The sequence below is a fragment of the Astyanax mexicanus genome, chromosome 3 (assembly GCF_023375975.1).
Source record: "Astyanax mexicanus isolate ESR-SI-001 chromosome 3, AstMex3_surface, whole genome shotgun sequence".
Taxonomy (NCBI): Eukaryota; Metazoa; Chordata; class Actinopteri; order Characiformes; family Acestrorhamphidae; genus Astyanax; species Astyanax mexicanus.
Genome location: NC_064410.1, coordinates 18,798,417 through 18,819,374, shown reverse-complemented (window position 1 = coordinate 18,819,374; position 20,958 = coordinate 18,798,417). Strand labels below are relative to the sequence as shown.

Sequence of the window (20,958 nt, the reverse complement as noted above, 5' to 3'; positions counted from 1 at the left end):
TCAACCTTGTTTTTATTTCATGGTTATTTAAACATGCAATTAATCCCTTACTTACATTTTTTTTACATTCCTCACTTTTCCTCAGATATAATTTAATGCCTCCCCTCCTAAAATTCCACACATTTTAATACATTTTTATACCTTGAATATGTAAAATGAAATTTAAGGCATTTTAGGACTTTTTAAGGCCTTCAGGTACCCTAAACATGCCAAAGGTCATGAAATAAAATACTAAACCCGGTCCCATGACTTCTGGCGTGTCAGTGTACAGCGTGAAGTGTGAAGGGAAGCGGTGGATAAGTGTAAAATGAGGAGACAGAGAGTCCGTTGTAGCCGTTTTAGAAAGCCATGTTTATTGCATTATACCAACAGTTCACAACTCGTCTCTCTGGATATCATCTTAGAGTTGCAGAAAAAAAAAAAACAATAGTACAAAATTAATATTTTTTTGCATTCTCTTTTTCTGTGTATGAAGAGAGAGAGAGCGATAGAGGGAGAAACACAGAGAGAAATACTTGTTAGCTGTTCATACGTCGTCAACATTAGAACAAATTCCTCTCACTTCCCAGCAGTGTGAGCAAGAAAAGCGGATTACAGTGTGAACAGATCCACCCCCCCCCCAACCCCCGGCTTTCCCTGCACTTCAGTACAGAATATAGGAAATGTCCAAATGACAAAAACGCCACGTACAAAATAACTCAGATTGGATATCAGAAAAGTCGGAACATTAGAACGCATCCGACTTTAAGGCTACAGTGCAGAGTGCTGTTTGTATGAGCGCGTGCATCGCCCGGCTTTCTCCTTCTTATCTTATCCTTCACCACTGCAGCGGTCAGTGTGTGTGTGTGTGTGTTGGTGAGTTGATTTGATCCAATCAGATCAGTGGTATTGCTCAGTGCGGAGACATACAGAATCCTATTCCTGTTACTGATGCACTGATGTCAGTTACGCGTTGCGGTGCACTGTCAGTGGTTGCATAGTAAATACACTCTTTTAAATAAAGGTGCTACAAAGGGTTCTTCTTTTAGGGATGTCATAAAATAACCATTTATGGTTCCATAAAGGACCAGGCGTCTGGGTGTTTAGAACCTTTACAGTGTTAAGGAACCACAATATCCACCTTTAAAAGAATCTTAATCTTAATGTTCTTCTCAAACACTTTATAGAGCCTTTATTTATTTATTATTTATTTAAGAGAATATTATTTCAACCTTCATTAAGCCCAGAAAAGCACAAAAAGTGTGGAAGATGCAGCTGCTTTTATATAGTACAAGTGCCTCTAATTTACCAAAACAGACGAGAGAGAGATAAAGAGAGATAAAGAGAGATAAAGAGAGAGAGAATGCAGCCGTTATAACTGGGTAGTATACTTTCATCCTCATACCATTATAAAAAAAACGTCAGAATAAAATACACTTCTATAGAGAGCCTCCACATATTTTTGGTCCCCCAGCAGTTTCTGTTCTTCACTTTTACCAACTTAATTCATTCATTTATTATTTATTCTTAAACATTTCTTCGCATTCCTTTGACTTCAATTAGAAAAATAGATCCAGGAATGAGCCCACGAGAACCGCAACGTCTCCTTACAAAAATATCATTCAGTATCTTTTTAATCCCAGAGAACAAAACAAAACAGAAAAAAACGACAAAGACAAATTTGGTCCTTGGCTGAGTGACGAATAACTTTGTTGGAAGTGTTGATTGTCAATGGAACAGAAGTAAGTGTGTGTGAGAATTTGCTATGGCACTAAAAATGTGTGCATCTCTGAGTTCCAGTGGACAGTGTGGTCCAAATGTGTGTATATCTGAGTATGTGTGTGTGTGTTTACGTGTGTTTGTATGTATGAGTGTGTCTGTTTGTTTGCACATGTAGGAAATAAAGGCTGCTGTTCTTCACCACTGCAGCCAGCAGGTGGCACTGTGAGCTTTAGGTTACTCTGGTTTGGGTTCGGGGGTCTCGCTCTTGGCCTCGGCCTCTTCGTCGCTCTCGATGCCGGCGCGACTGACGATGCGGCGCATGGTGAAGGGCAGGTCGCCACGCCTGGAGCACAAACACACGGTCAATTATTTACATAGGGTGTAATAATGTATTAATGCAACACTGGATTGAAATAAATCTTGTAACATTACAGAAGCCTATTGAAACAATGCCACAGTGAACGTGTGCTGCAATCAAAGCTAAAAACGGTCCAACCCAACATTACAGTCTGTGACCTTTTTTTTTTTTGTGGTGACTTTTTTTTTTGGTCAGGCAGTGTATTATACATTATATAATATAATATAATATACTGAAGTACTGTGATGTCTCACAATACTATGACGATTCTCAAAAACACACTTATTTCATGACTTATTTCATTAATAGTTTAAGAACATACATTTGTGGCAGACAGATCATTTTGTGTTTTATTTAAACCCCAACAACTAGCATACTCAGACTTAATGCACATGGGTTTTTATAATCTTTTGTAAAATATCAGTATATGGAATTGTAGCCCCGAGTATTGTAGCACATATCATATCACCATGATTCTTGCAATACACAGCAGTAATGATGAAATAAAATGTTGATCTATACTTTACCTGAGTTTGCTCTTCAGTGAGCTAACCTCGCGGTTCATGGCGTCGGCCGACTCGGTGGCGTCCTCCAGCTCGCGCTGCAGTTTCCTGCGGTTAGCATTAGCTCTCTGAGCCTCCTCCTCAGCCTCCTCCAGCTGCCTCTTCAGCTGCTTCATACGGCTGTTCAGCTTCTCCGACTGCAGACAACACAGACACACGGATCAGTTAAAATCGCCCTGGTCCAGTTTTATATTAATAGTGTTTAATGATGTAAGCACAGTACTAAGTCCAACGTTAATTAACGAGTCAATATCAATATAACGTGTATTCAAGTGTATTAAGAATACAGGGGTTGGACAATGACACTGAAACACCTGGTTTTAGACCACAATAATTTACTGTCCTGACAGACAGTTCTGGTGGAAACAGGAAAGTTGAGGTGAACCTTCACACTCTGATCTTACTGGTACAATGTGCAATTAATAAAGATTGGCCACCAGACTCCACCAGCTCCAATTTAGCCATGAACCCCCCCCCCCCCCACACTAAAATGACAGGTGTTTCAGTTTCATTGTCCAACTCCTGTACATTTTTAAAGTTTTACTCCGATTGCAATTTAGAAGTTTTTATACATTCTATATTTATTATATATAAATATTTATATTTATTTTATATAAAGCTATAGCGTGATAATCACAATATAGCACAGTAACAAATTAAACTGTGTTTAAAAGAAAGTTGCACAAGTGATGTGTGTGATGTGTGTTCTGGCTGCAGTGGTGCCTGCTCAAGATGATTTTTAAACATTTAAAATGTTTCTTTTATTTTATTTAAAGTGGTCCTTTTTGATTAACTTCATTTACTGCTTTCACGTTAAGCTGCTTTCACAATAGAGCTTAGATTGGGCCCAAAAAATCAGACCAAAAAATCTGGTGCTTTTTGCCTTTATCTGTAGCCTCCCATCATGTACTTTCCCGAATATTTTACTGTGGGGTAGCTTTTCTTTAGCGCTACACAACAGTGAAAAAGAGGAAATGTACTGACCTGATCTTTGTACTGTTCAGAGTTGCGTCTCTCATCATCGACCTGCAGAATGACCTCCTTCAGCTTCTTCTCTGTGCGGCGCACCATCTTAGACGCTGTCTGCCTCTCTCTAAACACAAACACACAAAAGCAATGCTGAGCCTTCAGTCTCCAGGATGTTTATTTTAATGAAATGTGAGGCATCTCACTTATACTGGGGGATCCAGTGAACTCAATCAGTGTGACAGCAATAATGTTCTGACTTCTTATTTATATTCATGAGCTTAACGACAAGCACTAATAATAAATAAACTGCATTTTAAAGGTGTGGGTGGAAACACAAGCCACACGGACCAATAACAGATAATTGTGTAGATTAAAGTCCAGACAACAAATTGCATTTAAAGTAGCACTCCGAGCTAAGCGGCAGGTTTAATGACTAAAGAAATACGTTTTGAGAAATGAAAACTGGCCGCATGTTAGAAGCAATGAGAATTAGGCTGGAGACGATACTGACATAAAGGACAATACAAATAGTTGAGAATAAAGTTGTAACATTATTAAAGTAAAGTTGTAATATGAAAAGGGAAAAGTAGGCTAACTACTTGGGGTGCCAGTTTAAGAAGCTTGGAGGGAAAGGAGCATTTTCCGCTCATGAGCTGTTCAGTGCACAATCAGTTACTATTCCTGGTAGACTACTGTATTTTAATTTTTTTTTAACCAGCCATGTTGCAGTACTGCCCAAAAAAAAGATTTACGGTTGGTAACATTATTAGTGTACGTAGCCTATTTAATTCAAATTAAAAAAGGCTGTAGCAATCAATGACTTTTTCTGGTAGGCTAGGCCTACTGTATTTGTTTTTTATTTTATAACCAGCCGTGTTACAGGACCTGTTCTGAAAAAAGCATTTACAGCCTGTATGTGTTCTTTTTTCGTGTAAATATCATAATTAAGTGTTATAATGAGGACTACTGCTTATTGTCAAGTGCGTCCTGTATATGTAATTTTTTTTTCTTTTTAAAATCAGTGGGCAAGGCTTACAGTTAGGTGTGCTTAATAGGCCAAAATTACAGTTAATTTGCCCTTAACCTGAATGTGTTCATGGCATGTTAATCAGGCTTGTGGCGTGGTGCTCGTGTTTCTGGGTTCATTACAGGATTTCTTCTGTGATCTGACCTGGTCTCAACATCCAGCTGTTCTTCCAGCTGTGCGATTTTGGCCTCCAGGGCGGCGATGGTGGCCTTGTACTTGCTCTTCACTGTTCCCTCCATCTCGGTCAGTTTCAGTTTCAGCTCCTTGTTCTGGCGCTCGAACTGTGAGCGTGCCCCCTCCAGACGCTGAGAGGTACTGCGCTCGGCCGTCAGCTCCACATTGATCTGATCCGTCTGAGAGAGAGAGAGAGGGAGAGAGAAAGAGAGTGTTAGCCAGATCTAGAAAGCTGATATTTTGGTTAAAATGTAAACAAAACAGGATCAATTTCTGCTTTTCATTTCTATTTTCACTATTTGTTTATTTTTTACAGATTTTATTTTATTAATTGTATAATAATTGTATTTATTAAGCAGTACATATACAGTATTGTGCAAATGTTTTCGGTTTTAGGCACCTTTGGGAATTTTAAAAGCTTCTTCTGTGAAGTAAGTGTTTTTTAGCTCAGTAAAACATATAATAAATACAGCAAAAAACAGCTATTTTAAAAAAAGCATTAGTTCTCATCATATCAACACCTGTTTTGGTAAATCAAATCTTACTGATGTTAAATCAGGTGAGCTGCTGATGGAAATGAACATATACATATGCTGGCTAAGTGCATCCAGGAGAAATGTGGAACTAAACTTTGTTACATCTTACTTCTGTGAAATCAACCTGTCCAGTTAGAAAAGACTGATTGTGAATCAAATTCACCTACTGTTGAGTAAATGGAACAGACAACAGGTAGGAACCCCTATAAAGGAGCGGTTTTGCAGAACACTGCACAGCATATTCCTCTGTTCTTTTTGGCTGATGTTTTGCTCACTTTTGAATTTTGTCTGTGCTCTCACCCCAAGAGATAGCAAGAGGCAGTGTCTATAACCACAGACATTAAATACTCAACAGTAACAAAGGTGCATCTGGACGTGTTTCAATTTCTGTACCTTTGCTGTTACCTCACTAAGGCCTCCTGTTATGTTTTCTAAAAACCTATACAAAACTGAAATATTTAATTAGTTGAGATCTAGGATGTGTTATTTTAGTTTTTTGAGCAGCGAATTTATAAGTGTGTGTGTGTGTTTACCTGCAGCAGGGCTCTCTTTAGCCGGTCGTTGACGAGCTCAGTGTTGCCCTGCTCCTCCTCCAGCTCCTCCTCTAGCTGAGCGATTCTCGCCTCCAGACGGCGTTTCTCCTCTATAGCCAGAGCTCTGTGGGGAACAGTGTGGGTGCATGCATGTTTATAACGTCACCAACATGAATTATAATTAATTAAAAATATATACAAATAATTATTATGAGCACTAGGTACTTTAATTTATTATAACACAAACTACATACAATAATAATAATAATAATAATAATACATCCAGAAAAAAGCATACATATCATGAGTGAGATCCATTTGTATAATTTTTGTTAAATTTGTGCTTTATAACGGGTTGTCTTACGTCTTGCTGGCCTGGTTGTTAATCTCGTCCTGCAGCTCGTCTCTCTCCTGCTGAGCCTGTCTCTTCACCCGCTCTGCTGCAGCCAGTTCCTACAAAGAGTGAATATGTACAGTGAGTAGGAGAAGTATAGAGAGAGAGAGACAGAGAGAGAGAGACAGAGGGAGAGAGACAGAGGGAGAGAGACAGAGGGAGAGAGACAGAGGGAGAGACAGAGGGAGAGACAGAGGGAGAGACAGAGGGGGAGAGACAGAGGGGGAGAGACAGAGGGGGAGAGACAGAGACAGACTGACTATGCTTACCTCCTGCATTTGGATCATTTCAGCCTCCATGCTCTTGACCTTCTTCTCGTTCTCTTTGCTCTGGGCCAGAATCTCCTCCCTGGACAGACGAGTGTCATCCAGCTCCCGCAACAAATCCTTCATCTGAGCCTACACACACACAAACACGTTTATCCATACTAAGCACCACATTCTTCAATTCATATAACATTATAGTCCTGGTTCAGGTGGTCCAGATGGTTCTGGTTCTGTGTACCTGCAGTTTCCTCAGCTGTTTGAGAGCCTCGTCGCGGTTCTTGTTGGCCTGGTCGATGGCCGCCTCCAGCTCCTTCAGGTCCAGCTCCAGCTTCTTGCGGGCTGCCACAGCCAGTGAGCGCTGCTTCCTCTCATCCTCCAGCTCCATCTCCATCTCCCGCACCTGAGAGCAGAGACTACTTTACCCACAATGCACTGTACTGCACTCAGCTCCAGCAGCAAAAAGCTAGGAAGCTTCTCTAAGGTTCTACTCCTTCTGGCATGGCAGCATACCTGTTTGACCAGCTGCCTCTTCTTCTCTTCACCCATCTCATCCCTGCCAGCCAGGTCGCGCTCGTACTGCGCCTTCATGGCCTGCATGTTGACCTCCAGTCTCAGCTTGGCGTCCTCGGTGGCCTGCAGCTCGTCCTCCAGCTCCTCCAGCTGTGTGCGCATCTCCTCCAGCTGCTGCTCCATCCCACGCTTTGACTTCTCCAACTCATGCACCTGAGGGACAAGGGGAACCAGACAATGAGAGGAGAAACCACATGGAGAAACCAGCAGATCAAAGAAAAAGATGACATTACTGGAGATACCAGACAAGACATATTAGAGTTTCCACTGCATGGTACAGACAGTACTAGACTTAAACCGACATCTCCATTATTAATCCCAGTCTTGTCTCGGTTTCAGTGTGAGGTGGACGTGTACACTGTTGGTGAGTCCAGTGCGCAACTTTTTTAAACAATGATAATCTGGGAGGATAACCCAGGGCGATATTAGCTAGTGGTTCATCCCACATAGCTTGTTTAAACACGATAAACACGCAGACTACATTCCGATATACTCACCACTGAGCGCCACAAGAGCTAATTAGCGCTTAGCGTGGTTAGCAGGTAATGCTAGCGCTGCTCCAGCAGTGCAAGCCAGGATTAGGAACAGTCTACAGGCCGATATTACTCACCTCTGAACAGCTAAAGAGCTAGCGCTTAGCGTGGTTAGCAGCTACTCCTAATACTGCTCCAGTCTCTATGCTGGAGAAACTATAGAAATGAACTATAACGCTGCACTTCAGTACTGCTCCTTACAACCTGACTGGTAAAATTCATAGACAAGGTGCACCGGATAAAAAGGCGCGCTGACGATTTTTGGTAAAATGTAAGGATTTTAAGTGCACCTTGTAGAGTGAAAAATATTGTACTACTACTACTACTACTACTACTACTACTACTACTACTACTACTACTAATAATAATAATTATTATAATAATGGAAAAATCTAAAACTGTCTTTTACAAATACATTTACAGTTGTGCTAATAGAAAACACCAGCTACCAAACAGCGAGTAGTGGGGGATCCATGAAGTATAACAGCACAGTTAGATCTTGTGTTTCTGGCCATGAAAATAAGAATCACACACAAAAGTTTCTATAATAAATGCCATTAAATAGCCTCTGAATAAAAAAAAAAAAACTCAATGTTTCTTTAACTAATTATGGTTCTTCTATAGAATCACTCTGATAAAATATAATGGGTCCAATTAGGCAACTTACGCTCTTGCCAACGTCGTCTTTGGAGGAGACCAGGTCCTCCATCTCGGCCCGGAGCAGCTTGTTGGCGCGGTCCAGCTCATCCTTCATGTCTGAAATGGTCTCGAGCTCACGGGTCAGAGCTAACGCCCGGGTCTCCTTCTCTCGAGCCTCAGCCTCGGCTTTGTCCCGCTCCTCTGCGAAACGAGCGGAGATGGACTTCTCCTCCGCCAGCATCTGCCCAATGAAAACAGAGACACACATTAAATCACATGTTGTCATTAAATGCACACCTGGAGATTCCAGCTTTTCCCCCAGTCTAACCATTATAATGTTTGCACTGGAAGGTGTCTCAAACACAAGAAGATTCTAAAGTTTAATTGAATCCCTCAGAAACACTCATTAGAAGTTATCGTCTTTTCCATTAGTGGATACTGTTCTACATTTAATTAAAGGCATGTGAAGGACACAGCAGGTCTTGGCGAGTGCAGTTTAAAGCAGGGCCTATTTCAGCTCCTCTTTCTGCTTCTGCAGGGTCAGGGGACTAAACACAGTTACTTTCCAATCTCACCCAATAACTATGACTACCCCAGTCATGCTACCGCATGATGCCACCCGCTTCTTACAAATTACATAAAGCTCCACTTCACCTGGTCAAACTTCTTCTGCTTCTTCTCCAGGTTGGAGACGATCTGACGCAGGTGGTCCTGATCCACCAGCAGGTCGTCCAACTCCTGCTGCAGGCGGGTCTTGGTCTTGTCCAGCTTGTCGTAGGCCAGGTTCCTCTCATCCAGCCGCTGGGTGACGGACTCCAGGTCGCGCTGCAGGCGCTTCTTATTTTCCTCTGCGCTCTCCAGTGATCCCGCCTCCACCTCCATCTTCTTACGCATCTCAGTCACCTACAGAGAAAAAGATTGAGATGATAATATTGCTGTAACATAAACAGGTGAATGTAATTCTTTATTGTTCTTATTTAGCTAATCATTTATTTATATACAGCTCCTGAAAAAAATAAGAGAATTTACACAATTAAAAAAAACACTGAAATATAATCAAGAGGAAGATGTATGATCAAAAGTCATCAAACCAAGCTGAACTGCTTGAATTTTTGCACCAGCAGTGGCATAACGGTATCCAGAAAAGTAGTGCGTAAGACTGGTGGCGATGCCAAGATGAATAAAAACTGTGATTAAAATCCAGGGTTATTCCACCAAATATTGATTTTTTTACTTCTAAAACTTTATGAATATGAACTTGTTTTCTTTGCATTAATGTAGTTCTAATAAAAGTCTTGGTCCTAACTCGGACTCTGCTCTAGTGGTCTTGTTTATGACTAACCTCTGCATAAACTTTATTGAGTCTTGGGAGTCTCTGGACCCCAATTTGATGGTGTGGTATTACAAACAAAAGCTGCCCCTAATAGTGTCCTTATCCAGTTCCAAATATGTAAATGGGTCAGTATGACAGAGAAAGGCGTGTGCTGCAGATGTGTGTGTGTGTGTGTGTGTGTGTGTACCTGGGCCTGTGAGGTCTGCAGCTGCTTCTCCACATTCTTCCTGGCCTCCTCTTCCTCCTCCAGCTGTTCTCTCAGGCTGTTCTGCTCGTCCTCCAGCTGCCGGAGTCGCGTGCCCATAGACAGCTTCTGACGGGTCTCCTCCTGGAGCAGCTCCTGCACAGCAGAACACAGAAAAACACAGTACTGACATGCCAAAAGGCATGGGACAGCATAATGCACATTGATCTTGAAGCATCACCTCAGGAGCCTGTTACAAATGCTCACAACAAGTAGTGAACACTTGCCATTGTCAAGGCCAGGTGAATTATGGGAGTTGGAGTGAGGGCTAATATTGGGTGCAGGTGAATTATGGGAGTTGGAGTGAGGTCTGACAGCGGGTGCAGGTGAATTATGGGAGTTGGTGTGAGGTCTGATAGTGGGTGCAGGAGAATTATGGGAGTTGGTGTGAGGTCTGATAGTGGGTGCAGGTGAATTATGGGAGTTGGAGTGAGGGCTGATAGCATGTGCAGGTGAATTATGGGAGTTGTAGTGAGGGTCTAATAGTGGGTGCAGGTAAATTATGGGAGTTGGAGTGAGGGCTGATAGTGGGTGCAGGTGAATTATGGGAGTTGGAGTGAGGTCTGATAGTGGGTGCAGGTGAATTATGGGAGTTGGAGTGAGGTCTGATAGTGGGTGCAGGTGAATTATGGGAGTTGGAGTGAGGTCTGATAGTGGGTGCAGGTGAATTATGGGAGTTGGAGTGAGGTCTGATAGTGGAAACAGGTGAATTATGGGAGTTGGATTGAGGTCTGATAGTGGGTGCAGGTGAATTATGGGAGTTGGAGTGAGGTCTGATAGTGGGTGCAGGGGAATTATGGGAGTTGTAGTGAGGTCTGATAGTGGGTGCAGGGGAATTATGGGAGTTGTAGTGAGGTCTGATAGTGAGTGCAGGGGAATTATGGGAGTTGTAGTGAGGTCTGATATTGGGTGCAGGGGAATTATGGGAGTTGTAGTGAGGTCTGATATTGGGTGCAGGGGAATTATGGCTTTTTAGAACTGACTTAACTTTTGCCATGTCAGTTCCTAAAAGCTAATGTTAGTAGGCAATACTATATTCCTGCATTAAACACATGTTCAGACTGTATATGTGGATTATACAGGTGTCATGACCGTACCTGGACGTCCTGCAGCTGAGACTCCACTGCTGAGCAGTCTTTGGATGCTTTGATGGATTTTCCCTCCACGTCACTCAGCAAACTGTTTACGTTATCCAGCTCTGCCTGTAACAACAGCAGCAACCCTCATATATGTCACTCTCTTAATACTATTTAGCTGCTAGACCAGCTCCAAGCACACGCTGCAGAGGCCTACAGATATAAACAGCATCAATGCTGACAAGACGTTTTGTGTGCGTGTGTATGTGTTAGTGTGTATGAAAGAGCGCTGGTTTGAAGGGTACACACCTGCATCTTGGCCACTTTCTCAGAAAGTTCGGCTCTGGCCTTCTCGCTCTCGGCATGTTTGACCTGCAGCTCCTGCACCTGAGCCTCGGCCTTCTTCCTGCGGTGCTCAGACTCGCCCTTTCCCTGCATCAGTGTCTGCAGCTCGATCTGCAGCTCATTACGCTCAGACTCCAAAGCCTGCTTAGTCTTTTCCACCGACGCCTTGTTCTGTATGATCACATAGAGGAGTCTCAGGTTAGCGATACTGTGTTTCAGTGCAAAATTGAGGTTATCTAATCACCATGCCTACAGTACTACTTACTCTTTAGCTAAAAAACAAATATTGACATATCTGAAAATAGCATCATTTAGAGACATAAATAATGATGTTTGTTCATCTTAGTTGAGTTTGCAGTTAAAATCATAAAAGTAACTTTCATATCAGGTTTGAAAATACATATAAAACAAAATTGTATTTATTGTCTGTGGCATTTTTAAGATATTTGTGAGATTTGAGATATTTTAAGACAAATTAATGCTGAATACATTTCTCTACATTAATGTATAAATGGAATATTTTATTTTATTTGGAATGTTTGAGGTTTGTGTCACAAAAAATATATATTTAACAAAATATTTGGAAAAGGAACAGTGTGTGTGTGCGTTCGTCTTACCCTCTTGGCCTGCTCCAGCTGCTCGTTGAGTTCGTCAAAGGCCTGCCCGTGTTTCTGCCTCATCTCCACCACCACCTGCTCATGTACTTTAGCTTCATCCTCCAGAGTCTTCTTCAGCTGGGCTACTTCTGTCTCACGCTTTGTTCTTCGCACACAGAGACACACGATTAATTCCATGATAATTACCTTATGTAATATTCAATACACAAAATAACTCAACCCCAAATTGGGTCTAAGTCCATTTACACGTTAAACGTAATCGAAATCTTTTGAAATACAATTTGTAATCATTTCTGAGTGCTTTGTGATTTATTTTAAAGGTATAAAAAATTTCTGTATCTCCAAGCAAGACCACTGAGGCATAAAAATGACAAATTGTAAACTCTTTCTTTTTTCAGAAGAAACAGAAAACTTTGCTAGGAAATGCTTTTTGGTGAAAGAATGCACTGCATGGTAATGATTCAGATTTGCAGTGTGTGGGAATCTAACTGGCGGTGTATATATTGTAAATGTCAGCTACATTAGCCTTAAAGCATCAGTTAAAAACTACACAATAATCAGGCATCCTGAAACCTCTTATGATCTCTTTAGCAGAGCTGAAAGGCTGTTAAGTACCTGAGCTCCTGCTGGGCAGCAGTGGAGTCCAGAGTGTCCTCCAGCTCGGTCTTCAGGGCCTCCAGCTCCTCCCCCAGGTCACGCCGGTGTTTCTCGGCTTTAGCGCGGGCGGCACGCTCCAGCTCCAGGTCCTCCTGCAGCTCACTCAGCTGAGCCTCCAGCTCACGGATCTTCTTCTGAGCCAGATTCTTCTGCGCTGCTTCCTCCTCAATTCTGTACAAAAAAAAAACATAATAAAAAAGGAGTCAGGTGGTTGGTGTGGCACAGTGGATAACACCACCAGATAACACTGCCAGTAAGCCACCACATCATGTGGAAGACTGGGGTTCAATTCCTAGTCTGGGTGATTATACTGTGATACACCAGTAAGAGTCCTTGGGCAATACTCCTTAACACTACATTGGTCCTTCCTCTGTAATAGGAATAACCTTGTAAGTTGCTCTGGATAAGAGAGTCAGCTAAATGGCGTAAATGTTAATGTAAATTAAATGTCAGCAAATATAAATACATCCAATTTAACATTTGAATGTATTATCAAAAGTCAACTATATACATAAAATATCATAACATAAAACTATCACACAGCCAGGTTCTGCTGTGGAAATACCTCCAAATGTAATGATTATATTTAGTTTGTTTTTTAAAGGATAAACACATATTTTGTGGAATCTGCACCAGATTTGTAGTATGACTTAAAATAATATGGCTCTAATACTACATGGCTCATGGCCACCTGATTGTTGGCAAGAAAGAGAGGTAAAGAACTTATGATCCCAAAATGTCAGTAATCTTAGTGTTAAGCACAGTAATGTGTTGTGCAGACCTGGCCAGAGCCTCCTGGAGCTCCTCCTCCTTCTTGGCCAGCTGAGCACGGAGCTCGGCGATCTGGGCCTGCAGCTCAGCGATCTGGTCGTGAAGCTCTGTGGAGTCGCCCTCCAACTTCCTGCGGTTCTTCTCCAGCTCCTGCCGCAACTTCTCCTCCCTGCGCAGACGATCTAAACACACACAGATCAGATCACTCCAGTTAAACTGAGAAACACAGATCTATAATTATATATAATTATATAATATACATCTATTTATTCTCCCTATTTATTCTACATGATCTATTTATAGATCAGTTCTGAGACTGAGAACAGTAATAAAGCAGAGGGTCTGAAGTTTACCCTCCAGGTCGGTGATCATGGCCTCATGTTTGTTCTTCAGCTTCTGCAGACTCTTGGATTTCTCCTCCTCCTCTGCCAGGTTGGTGGTGAACTCGGCAATTCTCTCTTCCAGAAGCTTCTTCTCCTGTTAAACCAGTACAACAAACCATTAAAATACCAGTATATTAAAAGAATTATGATTAGAATTAGTGTCATGTCACCCCCATGCAAAAGCATGCTTCTTCTAAACATACATTTTACAAAAAAAAAAAAAAAAACAGTATTCAATTAGACCTGTGAAATTGTAGTATTTTACTGTTTCATAATTATGGATGCCCTGATCACAGTCATTTGATTTAGAGTGTATTCAGCATAGTGTAGTGTGGTTTAGGCCTTAAAGACTAGATATAGACTAGACTTTTTTACTGTATTATAATATCCTAGGGTAGTTTTAATGCTTTTTAAACTTAAATGTTTTAACCAGTTACTCAGTTGCTGAGTTACTGAGTTAAAATGAGAGCTTTAATCGAGAAAATAAACTTTAGTGTAGCTACATATATAACTTCTTTTTGGACAGAGAAAAATATTGTGTGCGCGTGTGAAAGTGAGCGAGTGTGTGAGAGCAAGTGTGTGTGCACGTGTGAGAGAGCAAGCGAATGTCTGTGCGACTTCATCGATTGCTACAGTGCGAGCATCCTTAGTGTGTGTGTGCAGCAGAGTCTACAGTGAACTCGTTGAGTAACGACATAATGTTACAAGTTTGAAGAAAAAAAAAACTACAATTTTCAATCCTTTAAAAGTTAGAGGATCAGAGACATCCCTATTTATAATAAAAGTTGTTATTGGGGACATCCTAACTGACCAACCACACATTTTATTACAAACAGTGTACAGGATGAATTTCAAGAAATTGTATGAGAGAATTACTGTAGAAAGTATTGGGACAATGTTTCTAGAGCAATTATTAAAAAGGTTTTTATTTCTGGTCCTTTCCACATATTTTGGGATTGCCCAAACATTTCTGCATATTGGGTTGATGTGGTAAAGGAGATTAGATCAATACTCAATTACGAATTTGATTTCAACTGTAGTGTAATTTATCTGGGAAATGTACCAGACGAATTAAGAAACCAGGATATGTATTTGTTACAAATACTATTAGCGGGTAGTAAAAAAGCAATAACTAAAAGGTGGCTGAGTAAAGAATCCCCAACTCTTTCTGATTGGATTGAAATTGAATATTGAAATTGAAATTTATATCATGGAGAAAATGACCTTTTCATTAAGACAATCGGCTAAAAGATTTAAAACATACTGGAGAAACTGGAATTCCTACCTGGCTCTGAGCTGATGCACATTTTAGACCTCCTTTTGTTTTGGTGTCTTCACGTGATTTGCCTTTATTTCTGTGTCTAATTAATATAAATATATGTATAGCATTTAAATGTCCCTTTGGAGACCCTTGTCAAATGCCTGATCTGCCTTCTCTGTTGTTTTTTGTTTGTTTGTTCTTTGTATGTTAAAAAAACAATAAAAAAAAAGTAAAAAAAAAAAAAAGGGTTTTATTTCTCACATTTTCCTAACTAAATATAAACCTCTTATACTCCACAGTTGCCATGTGAATTGGACTCAATAAAAAAAAAAATAGACAGTTTGAAATTACTTGAGTTCTGTTATTCATTTGTTATAATATTATATTTTATTATTGCTTTGACATTATTTAATAATAATACTTATAATAATTAAAGAAATGATTTGTTAGAGCCATTTTATTTACAAAACTGATGTTGGCGAGATTTAAAACAGGGTCATGCTGAACCTGGTTCTAAAGATTATAATGAACACCAGCTGAGCGGGATCACAATGACACTGACCTTATTCAGTTTGTTGTTTTGGTCGTCCAGCATCATGACGTCCTCCTCCACCTTCTTCATTTTGGCCTCCAGAGTGACGCGCTCCAGCTGCAGCTTCTGCCGGGCCGCCTCCTCCTCATCCAGCTGCTGCTCCAGATCCTGTTGGACAAGTTTGAAATATTATATCTATTTTTCTTTGTAGTTGTAAATTACTCTAAGATTATTATTTTCATAAATTTAATAATGATAAAAATCAAATAGTTGTATTGACTGATGTTTTATTTAGGAGATGTTTATGATCTCTAATCCAGGTGTGAACTGTGCGTTTAGTTGAGAAGGTCGTACCGTGATGTTCTGCTGCATCTTCTTCTTCTCTGTCTGCAGCTGAGTGGCTCTCTCCTCCTCCTCCTCCACGCGAGCCTCCAGGTCGTGCAGGATCTCCTCCAGCTCCTGCTTTTTCGCCACCAGTCGGTTCCTCATCTCGTCCGCCTCGGCGCAGAGGTCCATCTCAGCCTGCAGCTGCTCCTGCAGAGCCAGCTTCTCTGCGTTCAACTGCACGCAGACGCATGGAGACAGGTTGGAGGTGTCCAGATGGAAGAACAGTGTGGTAATTCTAGTTTTCTCTTTTGTGAATGAGATGTGTGAGTGTGTGTGAGTGTGTGCGCGTGCATGTGGTGTAAGAGTGAGAAAGCCCTACCTGCTGCTGTTTGACCTCCATCTCCTCCAGCTGTTTCTCGGCTACCTGTTGCTTCTCCCGGACCTTGGTGAGCTCCTCGTCCTTTGCCTGCATCTCCTCCTCCTGTCGGCTCACCTGGAGCAGAGGCTTCACCTGCAGCAGATGGGGGGTAACTGTGTCAGAGCACTCGCGCATCAGGCTTCCAAAAACTACATTTGTGAAGGTTTATAAACAAAAAAAGCTGTATGAAAATGTTGGACTTGATCAGCAAGGTTGTAGAAGCGACTATGCCACTGTGAGTGTTTATATTTGTGCATTAGTGTGTCCAAATTCTGCAGTTACAACATCAAAACTGTAGCTGGCAGCGAAGACAGAATTGAGAGTTACATTTGTGGGAAGCTTTGCATCAGGCAATATGGAGTAGATTCAACTCAGACGCATAAACTAGCCGTAAGTGTGAGAGCGAGAGATAGACAGAGCATGAGAGATAGAGAGAGAGAGCTAAAGTATTACCTTGGTGAAGAGTCTCCACCACTGCCAGTTCCTGAGTTTCAGGTAGGCGGCACAGTTTCTCTGGATCACCTTCATGGCCGTCAACTGCTGCTGCCTCTTAGCAAATGCCCTGATACACACACAGACCCACAGTTAGTGATGCTCAGTAAACCATGTTCAACTGTACCTAAACACATGAACACTACTCCACACTCTAACTCACTTGCGAGCCACGTATCCACGGCACCAGGCCTGGAAGCTGATGATGACGTCAGTGATCTTCATGTCTCTCTCCTCTTCCAGGTGGGCCAGAACTCCAGCACGGAAGAACACCTTACTCTGCCCAATCCGGTACAGGTTAGGGTCCAGCTCCAGAGCTTTGATCTGATTGGAGAGAAAAACAAAAATGGTCTTACAGGAACTCCTTTCATTAACATGCGCTGTACATCAGTTCCAGATAACAATGTTCCAGTTTTCTAGTCCAAAAAAACATCTAAAAAAATAGATTTTGGCCACATTATACATTTTTTAATAGACTGTAAAGGAACTTTATGCAACAGTGAAATTCCATCCTTAATACTTTAAGCCAGTCCTTAGATAATGCGCCTATCTTTAAGGAATGATAATGGCGATCTTAAGGTGTTTTTTGCAACCGTGCACAGAGTTGTGCAAAATGATCTAAGGTTAGAAATCAAGACTCTTACCATCAGCACGCAGGCCTGTTTACCATCCATGAAGCCTTTAGGGATGGAGTTAGGGGTGAGAATCTCATATCTGAGGAACAAAAAAACAAAACTCTGCTGCAGTTACATGAACTTCCACAGAGAAACTTACAGAGCAAAAATTTTAACCCAGATCTTGATCATCTCTGATCTTATTGTTCTGTCTGGAACAATAACGGCACAGTGGTTTAGTGGTTAGCAGAATTCGCCTCCCAGCACTGGGTTCCTGGCTTCAAGTCCCTATCTGAGTGGAGTTTCCATGTTCTGCCCTGCTTTTCCTCAAACAGTCCAAATTCATGGAGATCAGGTAAATTGGATACGCTAAAATTACCCAGAAAAATGTAATACTCTAAATTGATCTGGTGTGTATATCTGTGGTATGTGTAGGGTATGCATGTAAGTTTGTGTATGTGTAAATGTATGTAAGACTGTCCTCTGTAAAATGCTGTAGTGCCCAATGCAGTCCTGTAGGTGGACGGTTGTTTCCGGCTGAGAGTATGGAATGCACTATTAGCTGGCGCTTCTCACGGTTGTGTGTAAAACGTGTAAATAGTTAAAAGGCGCTATATGAGTGTAACTTAATTCATACAACTATTTTTTCTGGATAACTTACTGTCCCAGAATAAATTATATTATTGTCACTTGAACATACAAATTATTTAAATATCCTGAAAAAAAAAAACATAAAAAGAAAAAGGTAATGAATGATGACTGAAGGTGTTCGTGTTTAGTATGGTACCTCTGTCTGAACTCCTGGAAGACGATGCGGTTGGGGAAGCCCTGTCTGCAGATACGGATTCCTTCCAGAACACCATTACACCTGAGCTGGTCCAGGACCAGGTGAGGGTCCAGCTTACCAGCCTGAGAGAGAAGAACAAAAAATCAGATACAGTCTGCTGCTCATGCCCTTCAGACAGAACATACATTAACATAGATAAGATAGAAAGAGTGGATTTATTTGGATAATACAAAAAGGACAACAGTCCAGAAGAGGTTCTGGCAGATCCACAGTACCTTCTTCTCGTGGTTGGGGATGATGCAGCGCACAAAGTTGGGGTTGGTGTTTCTTAGGGTGGCCATCAGTTTGGAGAGCTGCTCTTTGTAGAGCTGACCCACAGTCCGGAACATTCCCTTACGGGTCTTAAATGCTCCGGGCAGCTCCGACATCCCGGCCACCTTATCCAGACCCACGATACGGTCCACTTAAAAGAGAGAGAGAGAGAGAAAGACAGAGAGAGAGAGAGAGAGAGAGCGAGAGAGAGAGAGAGCGAGAGAGAAATAAAGAGGCAGAGTCATTATTTATGCAGATTCTCACAGGATGTGACTTCACAAGCAGCAGACTTTTACCCACAATCCTGTGAGCCACAACAACAACACCAATTATAAAACAACAACAGACTCATCAAAACTGGTGACAAACCACACGACCACACAGTGATGAAGGGAGAGGGAGGGGAGGGGGAGGGGCGGAAAGAGAGTCACACGATGCCAGTGAAGTGTGGAAGGGAGTGGGTTATACATGGGAACATGGAACCAGTTCAATGCAGTGAGCGTTGTGTGTGTGTGTGTGTGTGTGTGTGTGTGTACTCACAAATACAAATCTCACAATATGCACTACTTGCAATATGCAACTATACACAATGTGTATATGTGTTTGTGTGTGTGTGTGTTTGTGCTTATGTGTCTTTAACACTATTGCATTCAAAGTAGTTAATTAGTAAGGCCAGCATTAAACATTATAATCATTAATGCAACTTAAATATTACTGAAATACTTGCTTTAATTATAGTGTTCTTTATAGTTCTTAAAATTCAGTCAAATAAAAGAATATCTTTTTCTTTTGTTTTTTAACTCAACAGTGGTCAGAATGAAGTAGCTCATTAGTACAGCCAGCATTTAGGCTAATGGTTGGCCTTTGCGCTTTTCTTTTTTTTTTTTTTTACTAAAATGCTGTCTCAATAATTTTATGTATGAAAAAAAGTGTACATTATTATATATACAGCTCGGGAAAAAAAAATGAGACTGCTAAATCAGTTTCCAAATCAGTTTCTCTGATTTTGCTATTTATAGATATAGGTTTAAAGTAAAATTAACAGTTGTTTTATTTTATAAACTACAGACAACATTTCTCCCAAATTCTAAATAAAAATATTGTCATTTAGAGCATTTATTTGCAGAAAATGAGAAATGCTGAAATAACTAATACGATTCAGAAATTTCAGATCTCAACTAATACAAAGAAATCATAAGTTCATATTCATAAAGATTTAAGAGTTGAGAAATCCCTATTTCGTGGAATAAGCACAGTTTTCATGGATCTTTGCATGATCTCCTCCACCAGTCTTACACACTGCTTTTGGATAACTTTATGCCTTTATTCCTGGTGCAAAAATTCAAGCAGTTCAGCTTGTGATCATCCATCTTCCTCTTGATAATATTCCAGAGGTTTTCAATTTGGTAAAATCAAAGAAACTAATCATTTTTAAGTGCTTTCTTATTTTTCTCCAGAGCTGAATGTGTGTGTGTGTCTGTGCTGATGAACTGTATCTGAAGTGATAACAGAACCAAACCCATGCAGTTTATACCCATCTCTGCAGTACCAAAGACCAACAGCAGGGCGCCTCAACCACACTATTACACAGAGAGGGAGAGAGGAAGAGAGATGAGCTCCAGTAATCACACACTCGCGCTCTCGCACTCAAGCACTCTCTCACACATTCACAGCAGCACCATCAGAGGAACGCGGTGGGATGGCAGGATGAGTGGATGAGGGTGGAATGCTGGATGGGGGAAATAAAGAGAAGGGGAAGAGGAGAGAAAACAGAAAAGATGTCACCTGGTTCAGAATGAAGGAAAGGAAAACGCTGATAAAAATAAGCTCTCTGACAACTCTGCACCTCTGAGAGCCACAGATAAACAAAAAAAACAGAGGGAACAAAAAGAGAAAGAAAAAAGAGAGAGAGAGAAAAAAACAAGAGATAGACATACATAGAGGGATAAACAGGAGCAACAGGCAGGTACAGAGGGTGGAGGGATGGAGTGAGAAGAAAGGATGGACAAAGGAGGGGCAGAACAGAGGTCCAGCAAACGAAAAGAGAAACATGAAAAAACTCAACATGGAAACGGACCGCCGTCAGTCATCGCTCCTGCAACCCGGACCCCCACATTCCACAACTCTCCAAACAGTAAACACAACAAATAACCAACCAGCGGCTCTCAGACCTTTACTAAACATTTTCTAAACATTAACTAAACATTCTCAAATAACTTTATAGCCCAAATTTCTGGCTGAATGCCCCACCAGATCCAGCAGAACTTATATTATACTGTGGAGCCAATGAGACAAAGTTTAGGTCAGATATAGCCAGTAAAACATCCTCTTTTGGATGTTCTGCTGATCTGGTGTGGATCGTGTGGATCCATAAGTTTCTCAGCTCTGCTGATTAATTTTCTGCACAGTAGAACAGTGCTGTATGTATTTGTATTATTTTAAAACAACCCAAAAATAAAGGTCCTAAAAAAAGATTTGTGAATTTAAAGTCGCTTTACACACTTGTTTTAGGAAAATGGTTGTTTG

General features: G+C 41.1%; 1 protein-coding gene and 1 long non-coding RNA gene across 4 annotated transcripts in view; one reads left to right on the top strand and one right to left on the bottom strand.

Annotated features, from left to right (window-relative positions):
* Window positions 1–327: 327 nt before the first annotated feature.
* LOC103030665 (myosin-9) overlaps window positions 328–20,958 on the bottom strand; it is a 69,576-nt gene continuing 48,945 nt past the window's right edge. For both annotated transcript variants that reach the window (XM_049476152.1, XM_049476153.1), the window contains 26 exons: window positions 18,396–18,583; window positions 18,121–18,242; window positions 17,364–17,433; window positions 16,883–17,043; window positions 16,681–16,789; window positions 16,189–16,320; window positions 15,837–16,043; window positions 15,513–15,650; window positions 13,660–13,783; window positions 13,317–13,488; window positions 12,494–12,706; window positions 11,879–12,023; window positions 11,226–11,432; window positions 10,938–11,042; window positions 9,784–9,936; window positions 8,918–9,166; window positions 8,292–8,504; window positions 7,032–7,244; window positions 6,760–6,921; window positions 6,525–6,653; window positions 6,226–6,314; window positions 5,862–5,985; window positions 4,763–4,971; window positions 3,607–3,715; window positions 2,587–2,759; window positions 328–2,044 (listed from right to left, as the gene is read on the bottom strand). In XM_049476152.1, the coding sequence (XP_049332109.1) occupies window positions 1,936–2,044; window positions 2,587–2,759; window positions 3,607–3,715; window positions 4,763–4,971; window positions 5,862–5,985; window positions 6,226–6,314; window positions 6,525–6,653; window positions 6,760–6,921; window positions 7,032–7,244; window positions 8,292–8,504; window positions 8,918–9,166; window positions 9,784–9,936; window positions 10,938–11,042; window positions 11,226–11,432; window positions 11,879–12,023; window positions 12,494–12,706; window positions 13,317–13,488; window positions 13,660–13,783; window positions 15,513–15,650; window positions 15,837–16,043; window positions 16,189–16,320; window positions 16,681–16,789; window positions 16,883–17,043; window positions 17,364–17,433; window positions 18,121–18,242; window positions 18,396–18,583 (4,025 nt within the window). In that variant the 3' untranslated portion in view covers window positions 328–1,935. The remainder of the gene's footprint in view (window positions 2,045–2,586; window positions 2,760–3,606; window positions 3,716–4,762; window positions 4,972–5,861; window positions 5,986–6,225; window positions 6,315–6,524; window positions 6,654–6,759; window positions 6,922–7,031; window positions 7,245–8,291; window positions 8,505–8,917; window positions 9,167–9,783; window positions 9,937–10,937; window positions 11,043–11,225; window positions 11,433–11,878; window positions 12,024–12,493; window positions 12,707–13,316; window positions 13,489–13,659; window positions 13,784–15,512; window positions 15,651–15,836; window positions 16,044–16,188; window positions 16,321–16,680; window positions 16,790–16,882; window positions 17,044–17,363; window positions 17,434–18,120; window positions 18,243–18,395; window positions 18,584–20,958) is intronic.
* On the top strand, window positions 10,330–10,798 carry LOC125799447 (uncharacterized). 2 transcript variants are annotated; one of them, XR_007438410.1, is made up of 4 exons: window positions 10,330–10,503; window positions 10,546–10,587; window positions 10,630–10,695; window positions 10,738–10,798. It is a non-coding gene; the product is annotated as an uncharacterized LOC125799447 (long non-coding RNA). The 2 variants fall into 2 exon arrangements; XR_007438411.1 differs by lacking the exon at window positions 10,738–10,798 and having other exon boundaries at window positions 10,672–10,706.